Source organism: Phoenix dactylifera, chromosome 17 (assembly GCF_009389715.1).
Source record: "Phoenix dactylifera cultivar Barhee BC4 chromosome 17, palm_55x_up_171113_PBpolish2nd_filt_p, whole genome shotgun sequence".
Taxonomy (NCBI): domain Eukaryota; kingdom Viridiplantae; phylum Streptophyta; class Magnoliopsida; order Arecales; family Arecaceae; genus Phoenix; species Phoenix dactylifera.
The window spans coordinates 11,106,036-11,118,151 of NC_052408.1; the positions used below are offsets into that span (position 1 = coordinate 11,106,036).

At 38.5% G+C, this 12,116-nt stretch overlaps 1 protein-coding gene across 1 annotated transcript; it reads right to left on the reverse strand.

Annotated features, from left to right (window-relative positions):
* Window positions 1-1,057: 1,057 nt before the first annotated feature.
* On the reverse strand, window positions 1,058-11,451 carry LOC103721953 (lysine-specific demethylase JMJ18-like). The gene is given in 14 exon segments (XM_039115016.1): window positions 1,058-1,623; window positions 2,465-2,662; window positions 3,675-3,778; window positions 4,032-4,223; window positions 4,226-5,546; window positions 5,622-5,990; window positions 6,183-6,344; window positions 6,602-6,829; window positions 7,278-7,778; window positions 7,878-7,955; window positions 8,053-8,124; window positions 8,404-8,634; window positions 8,636-8,691; window positions 11,066-11,451. Coding segments are annotated over 13 exon segments (3,822 nt in total). The 5' UTR covers window positions 8,687-8,691; window positions 11,066-11,451; the 3' UTR covers window positions 1,058-1,308.
* Between the last annotated feature and the right edge of the window lie 665 nt (window positions 11,452-12,116).

A 12,116-nucleotide genomic window follows, 5' to 3' on the forward strand; every position in this document is an offset into this window, starting at 1 on the left:
GGGGTGGGAGAGGAAGGATATATACCAAAATACACGACTCTGTTGCCTTGTACCGCTGCGTTTAATGATTAGCCCCATCCTCACATGGCACTCACCAACCCTCGTCTCTAATTTCCAACTACCACATAAGACAAGAAATTAATTAACCACGGTTCGGTAGCAGCACTGTAATAAAACAATGCGGTCCCACATGCCTCTGTTTCCTGTTCTAATGTGACCGGGCAGCTGGTAAATAGACCAAATCTCACATGATGTCCATCTCCATCTCTTGTGTACTGGATCAATAGCACCTACATAGGGAATGCACTGCAGACTTAACCGGCCTTTCAGGCAACTCACCTACAAGACCATACAGGATCTACACTGTGCTTGACGACTATGTAGTACGTGCCATGTGAGCGTCTTATTCACCCGAATGCACGTGTGAGATTAAAGCATCATCGATGCATTTCCTTCTCTCCTAAAAGTAATTTATAGTCATACTTCAAAATGCTTATGTTTTCATTCTTTTTCAACTTGAAACGTTTTCGAAATACTCCAGTGGAAGTTACCGAGTTGGGCCAGCCTGTGAGCACAATTTATATCGGCTGAGAGTCCCAAGGGAGCCTGTTAGCAGCCCCACTAGCAAGCCTGGAATGGATACTGGAATCTCCTTAAAATCTTCTAAGAATAGCCTAGATTTTAAGAACAGAAGCAAGGAATCAAAGCTCAACATTGGGACGGGATAAGTTACATGGCTCGGGAACTGCATACCAGGCAAAGTTTCATCGAACGAATCAGGCCAATCGACGCACATGGACTTCCGTTGCCTGGAGGGTCCTATCATTAGCAATTAGAAGAAACCTTGTGCTGTTCGGAGCAATACTGAAAGAAAAAGAACAATTTTTTGACAAATGACATGTCTAAGAAAGCTAATGGGATCTTATTAGAATGAATGGGAGAATTATAGATACAATGCTTTCGCCTACACCCTGCGAGTTCTGTCATTAACAATTAGAAGAAACCTTGTGCTGTTCCGAGTAATACTCAAAGGAAAAGAACATTTTTTTTGACAAACAACATGTCAAAGAAAGCTAATGGGATCTTATTAGAATGAATGGGCGAATTATAGATACAATGCTTTTGCCTACACTCTGCAAGTTCTGTATGTGTGACCGATCTACAGGTTAAAAAGAAGGATAACGAAAATGTTCATATATACTTTCAGCTCAAAACCAATTCGTGCCTGCATAATGACACAGCAGAGACTCCGGTAGTTGGCTGTTAGACTCCTGGTATAACTCATGGCAACAGCGACTGAAATATCTTCTACTTAGAATTCCTGCTCTCCAACTCCTCATCTAGAAGCTGGATGACTTGATGCTTAGAGTTGCTGGGCGCATCATGGCCAAGTATGCTCTGCAAAGCATGCAGCTCCTCTGGGTTGGCCTTCTTGAAAAGGCTCCTAATCCCAAGTGTCACAACGGAGCCAACAGGCAACGGCCCTTCTTCACTGCCTTGGTCCTTCATAAGACTTGACCCATTGTCTTTGATCGAGGTAGCTGGAAGGGATGGGGCCTGAGCTTGGGGCCTGGATCTCCAGTACTCTGTACAAACATGACTTGGATCAAGTGCCTCCATGACCTGTGAGGATCAAGAGCCTTATATGTAAGCTTAAACTTTGAACCAATTTCTCTCGTATAGCAAGAAAAATGGATATAGTAGATGATGCAGTGGAGTAGCAGATCTCCTTGATGGATTAATAAAATCAAATAGACCTTCATTCTCCTGAACTACCTAACACTTTTTTTTTTTTTTTTGTAATGTAATGATGGGTATTGATGAACAGTTTAAGCCATGCCCTGAGATTACAAGTATATATTATCTTGAAAGCAAACCCAAAGTCAAGAAAAATATTCACAAGCATGGTTACACCTGCCTGCCCCTAGTTTCCACTGGAAAAGGAAAAAAATATCCCTTGCTGCAAGCAACAAAAAATTCGAATGCAAAAATACCTTTGGAAAGTTGCGCTACATTCTTCGCTACACTTGGGCAAAATTACAATGTCAACATACATTATCATTCACAGAAACTGAGGAAGTTTAATTTTGCATGGTTTTTGAGAAAGAGTAGAAGATGAAGGCACAGTCTATAGCTGAGTCTTTATAGGAAATTAAAGATCCATAACCCAAAGGATTTACTTTGTCAAATTTCACAGGACACGAATACCCATTACAAATAGAGTTGACACTGGTGAGAAATTGCTGTTGCCAGACACATTTAGAACTAAAACAAATAATATTACTCACAGACAAGGGTGGCCCCTAGGTTTACCCCAGCATCAATATCACCAGGAAGAGGAGGTTACACAATTTACTTATTCACAGGATAAAAAGCATCGGATACTGAAAGCATTAGGTGAGATCCATGTCAAACAGTTGATAGGAGAAAGGAGTGTCCAACCAGTAAAAGATATTACACTCACCTGCACAACTGCTGGTGATGATAAACCAAACATTTCGAGGCCATCAACAGATTCTTGGGGCTGCAAACATGGAAGGTTGATCCTTCCCATCTTGTGCTGCTTCATAATTTCCAGGTTCACCCTCTCTCTCACCATGTCCCAGCATCTGGTGGCAGACATGTGAATAAATACTTCACTTGGATGATGCTCTACCGCAACCTGCAACTCAAGGAAGGCAGAAAGATATAATGACATCTGTATAATCGTCAAGCAGTATAAAATGCAATCTGTTATGCCAGACTAACATCAATTTGATGTATAATGCTTCAAACTTCAAATAGATCACTCTGGGTTTGCTTGATAAGTTTTTCCAAAAGCTTGATATTATTCAAAGAAGGCTAACACACTTTTGTATGGATAAGATAAATTTATCAAATCCTTTCAAACATACGTTTGTCTGCTCTTCATTTTGCCATGATAAGAAATCAAAATTGCCGTAAAATTTTTAATATCTGACAGAGATGATCTGAGATACTGCAAAGGATCAAGTGACCTTGTTAGTTATGGAGTTTTTAACACAAGTAAGTGATCAAATTGATATTAGCATAAAAAGTTTCCCGCTGTCATGATCACGATGAGACTAGTAACAAGAAGCATTGCCCAGATTTGAGGAGAAAGGCATGCAAGAAAGGAGCCAATTGGAAATATCAATCAGTAATATTCTAGAGAAACAAATAAGTATAATGAATGTGAACAGAGATTGACACAAGCTAACAATGTTAAACTGACATTAGGTGCCATACTCCTGCAGAAAGAACCAGAACACTGCCTCAGAGAGAGAGAGAGAGAGAGAGAGAGAGAGAGAGAGAGATGTCAAGAAACATTAGGGCAAAATAAACTGTTGATCAGATTCCCCTCCATTTCTTTACATATTCCAATGGGTAAAATGTTGAACAAATACCTTTTGATGGTGTTAAAATAGTAGATATTAGATTGTCAATGACTACATTGCCTCCTTTTGTCTTCCATGGAGCGTAGTGTTGCTCAGTTACATTCTTGGATCTGTCGATACAGTAGTTTGTCTAAATTTAGGGGTAAGATGACTAACCAAATGCAGATTTTGACATTTTCACAGACAATCACTACTCACTACATTATACAGGAAAATAAATGTAAAGCATGACTACATCACATATAATTGCGAAATATGTGGAAGGAAAAAATTACTCACCATAAATAGAGGTCCAAGCAGTCCAGCATCTAGAATTTTGGATATGTAGTAGCACATTTCTGTTGGATCTAGAATGCTTATGTATCTAACTCGACTTCTGTATCCTGTATTTAAAGAAATTCAGAGAACCACTGAACAAAGTAAAAAATTAAATAACTAAATAATAGAACATTAAAATTATATTCTGTTTGTTTCCTGATTGAACAATAGAGAGCAAACTATATTGATGGCACTTGATGTTTTGCATGAGCCAAGAGCGAGCAAGCAAGAAGCAAAGGTCGTAAAAAAATCAATAAGTGATAGAATCTTCCAAGATTCATCACAGTCAAAGCACATTAAACATGTTATCGCTGATACCTTTTGGAAATATGGCCTGACTGGTAGACCATAATTTTCCACAGAACACAACACCATAGTCTAAAGGCTCGACAGTGCAATTAATTCTCTGCACCACTTTAGCCATGCGAGGGCCACTCTGAAGACTGCTGCATCTATCAACACTATTTAATGAACAGGATGGGCTTGTAACTGGTTTTCCTCTATCCATCAGGTTCAGATGAGAATTTGATTCAGGTTTCCTTGCTTTGCTTTCATCATTTGGTTTTTATTTCCAGAAATCTCAGGATGCTGAAGATGATTACCAATATCTGTAGAACTACTACCACATACTTCTTTTACAGCTAGAAAATCTGAAATTGCTATTGCAATGGGCCCAGTGGTAGACATTGCACATTCAAGTCTATTTTGAGTGAAGGATCTCAAAGCTTGTTGATTTGGTAAACTTGAGAAATCCTTTCTGCATGTTCCTTCTTCCTGGTCTTTCACCTGAACAGATGCTGAATTTGAGAAATTAATAGACTCTTCCAGAACAGGTAGCAAATTGACATCTTTGTCATTAATAATGGATGCATATGTATCCGGTGCTACAAGAACCTGATCCTTGTGAAAATTGCAGGAAGTCACTTTATCATCACAGTTTGACAGCCTGGCAAAAGTTTTCAAGTTTCCTACAGAGAGATCCACCATTGGTTTACTTGACAACTTGCATGCTTCTTTATGTTCACCATCCCTTGATATAACATTTGCATCACCAGAAGATGTTTTTTCTCCTGGCTTCAATAATGTCATATTTGAGCTGCTAAATTGTTTTACATTGGCTGCTTCACTATAATTATTCTGCATCAGATTGGTGCTTACTGTACCATTGGAAGAATGTATCTGTCCTGAATAGTCAGATGATCTTGAATTTGATCTTCTGTATCCTTCTCCAGAATGTATGTTTTGATCCTCAGTTAAGCACCTCTCTGTTGGACATAGATCCTTAGAAACCGATAGGATTGTGGGTTTGGTTAATGAGTGATCCACAACTGTATGTATTGAATCAACTTTGTCAAGCGCTATCTTTTCTCCTTCCTTTGGTACTTCGGTCCTTGCATCATCATTAGAACAACTCTGATTTAGCAGCCCCTGTTCTTTAGTTTCTTTATCATTAGCTTTATGCATGGGTTTGGATTCTCGTGCTTTGTCTTTTGAGAGATAAGAACTCAAACTCAACCCAAGATCTGAGAGCCCCCACTTATGAACTGAACTCAACTTCCCTCCCAAAGCATCGAGTAGAGTGTTGAGTTCACTGATTTCATAGCGGAACAGAAAGAACCTTGTGCTCCAAGCACATGAGCACAGCTGCCTTGCATGGATCAGACATGCAAACTTGTCTGGAGAACATGGACATCCAGCAGCAGAGAGATGCAAATCATAGTGGCAGACAACACATTCTCTCTCACTATTAGCATCAAAACCAGTGTCCATTTTTCTCGACCGAGAAGAACAGCAAAGGAAGTCTCTCCTTACACGTTCCATCTCAATACGTGCCTAACCAAGAAAGATATTAGTTGTTGCATAAGAAAAACATAATATAATCCCAAGCACTCTACATACAAAGTTCACCTTTAGTGCCTTTGCTAGGATGCCATCCAATCCACAGACGTCTTTCCATCTTATGCTATCTAATGTGTTCTTCCTCAGAAATAAGATATTCCACTGAGCTCTAACTGCTTCCCTGGCAGCTCCCAGTAGCAATTTGTCATGGGATATCGAAATTTTGTGTCCTTGCTCGCGATAAAGCTCAACAGCATTCTGCCCACAAGGCAGCCAGTCAATAGGAGCCACATTTACAGCTTCCACACAATTGAATCCGCAATTGAAACCTGAATGATATGCTCGAGGAAAAGTGATAACAAACTCTCCTGCATGCTGAACACAGCGGTAAACAGGCACTCCCTCTGATCTTAACAATGATGGAGAAAATTGAGTCACCTACAAAAGAAGGAGCAGAGAAAACATGAGATCTCTAGCAGATAAGACAATTTTTTCTTATAAACTTGGTAGACGTTTAGGTAGCTGAGGCACTTTGTCAGAGCCGCATGCAATATGTGATCCTTGATCCTGCAACAGACAGTCATGTATCTAACTGCCAAAAAAGAATTGCATAATGATATCATTACTCACAAGATTGTGAAGCAAGTCCGGTTGTTCTTCAAATAAATCTGGTAGATGTTTCTTCATGGCTGCCTCCAACTTTTGGGCATCTTTTCCTGGCACTCCATACCACATTTTTGGAGCACCACAGTGCAGGTAATTTAATGAATATAGATGGTGGTCTTCAACATGCTGTAGGCAAAACAACCCATTTTTATAATTATAGCATCAATTGGACTACAGAAAAACCTTACATCATTCAACTAAATCAGTTAGACAGCAAATCTAAAATATTATATGATCAAAAGATGTCACTAGTTAAATAACATACGGTCTCTCAAGATGTATGAATGTATATATACACACATACATATATATAAAATATGCTTGTAACTTGCAACCAAAGCATTTATGCAGTGTTAATGTCAATCTGGCTATAAGCATCTCACCCAACAAAACGATGAAAAGCACATTCCTATATATAACCATGGAACCAGAACACCAGAAATGTCCTCGCTTTCGAAGGAGAGCACAGAACCTGGAAGCCGAGGAAAGTTGTTTAAGTTCCAACCTGACTTCTCATATCGATCCTTGAATTCAGAATTTGTCATAGAAGAAGATGCTTTGGCAAAACCACTGCCAAAAACTCCAGTATCCAAATCAGCACCATAGAGCACCTGCAAGAGCATCTCTACCATATCAAACTTAAGAGGGAGGCAAGCATGTGCAGCTGGCATGGTCACTAGCTGCGACCAACGAATGCAGCAAACACTTTATATTTTATTATATAAAATGTAAAATACAAAATCCATAAAGGACATGCATGTGAATTTTCAATTAGAGTGAACTGATAAAAAGCAATCTAATTAAGTGAGATGTTCTCTCTCTCTCACAGTCTCAAGAGCTAGACCCACTATGAGTGAACATCTACTAAAAAGAAAGTGTATAGATCACTATCAACAAGAAGGCCCAGAACATCTCAGGATTTTTAATTGAAGAATCATGTGCATTTGCTCATGCTGAGTGTTAGTGGCATCAATATATAAGCTATACAAGAAATGAAACATTTGTGTGCATGCATGTATCCATGCAAATGTTCGCACTTATTTCAATCTTTTATAATACCTCGATCTCTTCACTTGGCCTCTCAACTATCCGCCAATATTCACCTTCAATATTCTCCAGTGATGGTTCCCAATTCCCAGACCTCAAATCAAAATCCATGTCCTTGCAAAAATATTGATCCTTGAAGTCATTTGCATACTTCTGAAATGATTCCAGGGTGAACTCCGGACCAGGTTGAAACCCAAACCTCTCAATGCTATTTAGACATCCAAGTTGATTAGCTTCCATCAGATTTTCATTGTTGGTGCCCCCCATTTTCGAAAGCTTTCGCCTTTTCCTCCCCATAATACAATGGTTTCTGCAGATTTTCTTCATAGAGTCACGATTTTGAAGCTTATCCACCTGTTGGATGCGAGTTGCAAATTTTGAATTTTCCCATACGCCTTTCTCTTTGAGAAGGAATGGGGGGTTCCAAGAAGGAGGGGGAACAATACGACAAATTCCATATGGTTCCGCCCTTGGGCATATACTTGCAATATATTTCAGAGTATCTTCAAATTCCTGAAAATATAACAAAACTCATGAATAGAATTCCTTGCTACTGCAAGGGACTCGACCATTAGCTTGGATTTTAAAGATTCCTATATATATAACGTAAACCTCTTCAGATGGATAAAATATGGGGGCTTCATCAAGGACAGGTCTGCATGCATCTTGTGGACGCCATCTTGCTGTAACCTGAAACAAGATGGGGCTATCACTTTAACAAATAAAAATACAAATCTCAAACTGGTCAAAGAATGAAGCAAGTGGGAAAAGCATGCTGTTTAGCAACCTTCTGACAGTTCCTACACTCAGCACATCCTCGAATAACCCCTTTTGGTAAGCAGCAGATTGCGGGCGCATTCTGCACAAGAGTAGGTGATTATATTTTTTACAATATGATCGAATCACATGTAGGTCTCCCATATGACATCACCATAACATGATTGTCAAAAAATCAAGAAGCACCCTGTGCAACATATGAAGTGCTAAATAGCACTCAGTTATGAATGTATCATAGTCATCAAATTGTCTTCAATGTCACCATCGGAAAAAAAAAAACAAATAAAGACACGCACACACACACACACAGAGAGAGAGAGAGAGAGACCGATAAAAAAGATTTCTGTCAGAAAGTACTGACCTGTTCATACAGCTCAGCGTCAGATTCTTCTTCTGAGCTATTATCATACTGACTGTAGTTCACCCATGGCTTATGCCGAAGTGACTTCCTCAACTTCTTATCACCCAAGATGCTGCAATCAGTTTCCCTCTGTAATATTGAATCAGAAGCACCTGTCGAAACCATAACATCATCCTGGACCCTTTGCAAAGTGAATGACGCAAGTGATGTAAAACCTGGTGGAACTGGAGGGTATTACATCAGGATCATCTGTAACATCAGCTTCTATGTATTTTGTCCCCATCAATCCTGAAAGAAAGAATATTATATTGTTTAGACATGTTCAGGAGGTTCTTAAATAAATTATCTCCATTAGCAATATCAAAACACATATGAATGCTAAAATTAGGGGGGGATATGACGGTTGCATCAGAAACATAAATCTCACCAAGAACTGTGCTGGAATAAACAGACAAGTGAAAGTTGATCAAATAGTACACGTGTTAGAGTTGAATGAAGCATAGGCTTTCCATGTAATGAAAGTTACAAAATGCAATTAAATTAAGAGCTGCCCATCAATTAATACTTCAAAATATTTACTTGAAAGATAAGTCTTCTGAGAAAGATGTAAAGAATCATATGTAAAGCAAGAAATTCATTGCCAGATGTCACCTAAAATTTTAGGTTTTCCAAGAGAGTGAAGACATGCAATCAACAATGTCCAAAGGTCTGAGGGAAAGAAACACAGATAGGCAGGAATGAAGTACGTTCTTGCAGGACAAGATTGGGAAAATATAGATTCCTAGAGGCACCAATATGGTTTGAATTTTAGATTAGAATAAACTAGGCAGTGGTTGTATAATAAGATTTCTCTGGTGAGTGTGAAGGACTAAAAATAGGGAATACATATCTCTGATTTGATTATATATTGGTGATGTTTTATGAAAGGCAAACCAGATTTCAGCTTTGCTGAAACTTTCCTGCAGATCTAAAATTTCTAAAGATCTTCAGTAGGCCATGGATACTGCTGAAACTCTCCTGCAGATCTAAAATTTCTAAAGATCTTCCGTAGACCATGGATACTGAATCTGCAAAAGAAGCATAGAAGTATTCTTTTTTGGACATGAACGCATTTGATGGACGCCCAGATTATCTATCACTTGCATGCATTGAGAACAGCAAGAGAAAAACAAACAAATACCCGGAAGACATCAATGAGCTATGGTTTCATTCTGGTAAATACTCTCCCTTAATTTTGTTTCTTCATAATGTCTAACATAAAATTGTAAACTCACACCCACTCCATTCTGTGATAACTTGATTTTGCTTTTTCATAATGTTCTCATTTACATATGAAACGGTATATTACAACTAAATTGGTAGTTATAGTATGATAAGAAGAGGAAGACCTAAATTACAATGGATGGAGGTCATGAGGAAGGATATGGAGAAACTGGGAATAATATCAAAGGTGGCCTTAGATAGGAATACTTGGTGTATGAGGATCCATAAAGCCAACCCCAAATAGTTGGAAAAAAGATTGATGATTATGATACTACAGCATATTAAAAAAATCATGGTGTAGACTGTATAACAACAGACATAGTAAATGTAGTAGTTCTACACCTCAATAAGTCAAAGATTCACATCAAATTTTTTATTACCAACCTCCAGTCTGATCTCAAAGCTCTACAGACTGCAACCTAGTGATATTATTATAAGCTGTATATGCATAGGAAAAACTGTCGTAATTTTATACAAGAACTCAAGAAGTGGCTTAGCAAAGCATCCTGAGCCAGACTCAAAGTTCAAATTTACACCACCTGATGCTGAAACAAACTTTGCACAAAGTATTCTATTTCATTTCAGATGTTCCAAATGCCTTAGATTCAAAAACTGAAATTCAAGACAGTGAATTATGTTTTATTATTATTTTAAGCTTTGACAGTCAGCTACGAAAGAACATCAACTTTCACAGCACTTTCTTAACAATTTTTTTTCTCCTTTTTAGGGGGGCTTTACTTCATCTAGCTAGATCTGTTGCACTACAGGTTCCTACAACCAGCAATCGTAATTTGCAGATTTGGTTATGCAAAAACAGAAGTTTGCGACAAGAATGCACCATTTCTTTGTATCTTCGTTCATATCCAATCAAGATGTTTCAAGTTCAAAGAAGGACTTTGTAATTTTTTTCAGGCACATCCTAGATGATCTTAATATTCTTAAATAAACATGAATGAAACATATTAAAAATAATTATAAACACTCATAAACAAGAAACCTAGATGAGTCTAAGCAATCAAATTGCAATTCATCTTTTATGGTCTAGACTGCCCGTATTAATTCACCGACTGCCAGGGGAAACCTTATCAAACTCTGATCTTGCACAGATACGAGAAGATGAACCATCATTTTGGCCTTTTGGGGGGGGGGGGGGGGGGGGGGTGAAGAAGAAAAAAAAAATCCATAGACAGGCAGTTGCATATGTTTAGTTAGATTAACATGATTAATCCTCCATAACATGATTTCCACACACAAGATTCTATAACTCACATGTTTCACACTTTTTATTTGAGCAACAGAACTATGCATATTAAACACAAGAAACAAGGAAACAGGAAAACCCAACAACAACAAATGAAAATATATGATAGATGCATATTATTTTCAGATCATAACTTACAAATTCTTGAGGAGCCCATATCTTCTGTTTGCCAAAAACAGATGAATTATAGACAAAGACCCAAGAATTCCGATTCGAGAAAGAGAGTTGCCAAAAAGTGGGATTTCCCGGTTCTTGAAGGATTCCTATCAAAATCAAACCCTAACCCTAACCGGATCAGTTCTTGAAGGTGGTAGAAGGGAAAGTGGTTTTGTGGGCTGCCCAGGAAACCACGGGCGGTAATTTCCCAAGATCAACCGCCCTCCTCGCCCCAGGCCACTCCTTATGCTTTAACTATAATAATAAAAAGACTTGGAAGCGAGGAAGAATGGGTCATGGACCAGATGGGTATCTGTTGAGTTTATCCATGAAAAACAACAAAACAAAGAAAAAGAAAAGGAAAAGTTGGGGGGGGGGGGGGGAACAGGAATTAAGCCGTGAATTTATTATATTCCCATTTCTTCTTTTTTTCTTTCGTTTTGCCAAATGTCGGAGGAGTGCACGATAGGGAAGAGCGAAGTTATGGGCGCCCACCTAGATGACCCTTGCAAGACTCGACTGGGCGAAACGGCAGGCTTACAGATGGGCGGGGACTTGGCGTCGACCGTGTGAATGAGCGCCAGTCAAAGCCCCATCTGTAGATTATCAGGTCGAGTCAGCTACAAGACTCCTCTCTTTTTCTTTTTTTTTTTTTCTTTTTTTTGGGTAAAATAAACTTATTATTGCCATCCATATGTAAATATATTTATGAAAATAAACCTACATAATATTTAAAAAGGTTTATAAAATATTTGTTACAAAATCTTTCCTCCGGTTTGAAACCAATCCTGTCCTTTCCAGTCGAGCAAGGCCCTTATCCCGGCTTTGAAAGGCGAGGACCAGCTCATGAAAGAATCGAGGGAGAAATAACTTGCAAAATGAAACGTCGTTCCTCTAAAAGATTGTTCGGGACGATCAATCATGAAGGATCCATTTTTCTCGAACAAATAAACTATAAACCTCAAAAGAAGAACCTTTAATATTAATAGATTTGCAATCCCGGAAAAAAATAAATTATTAATAAAACTTTTTA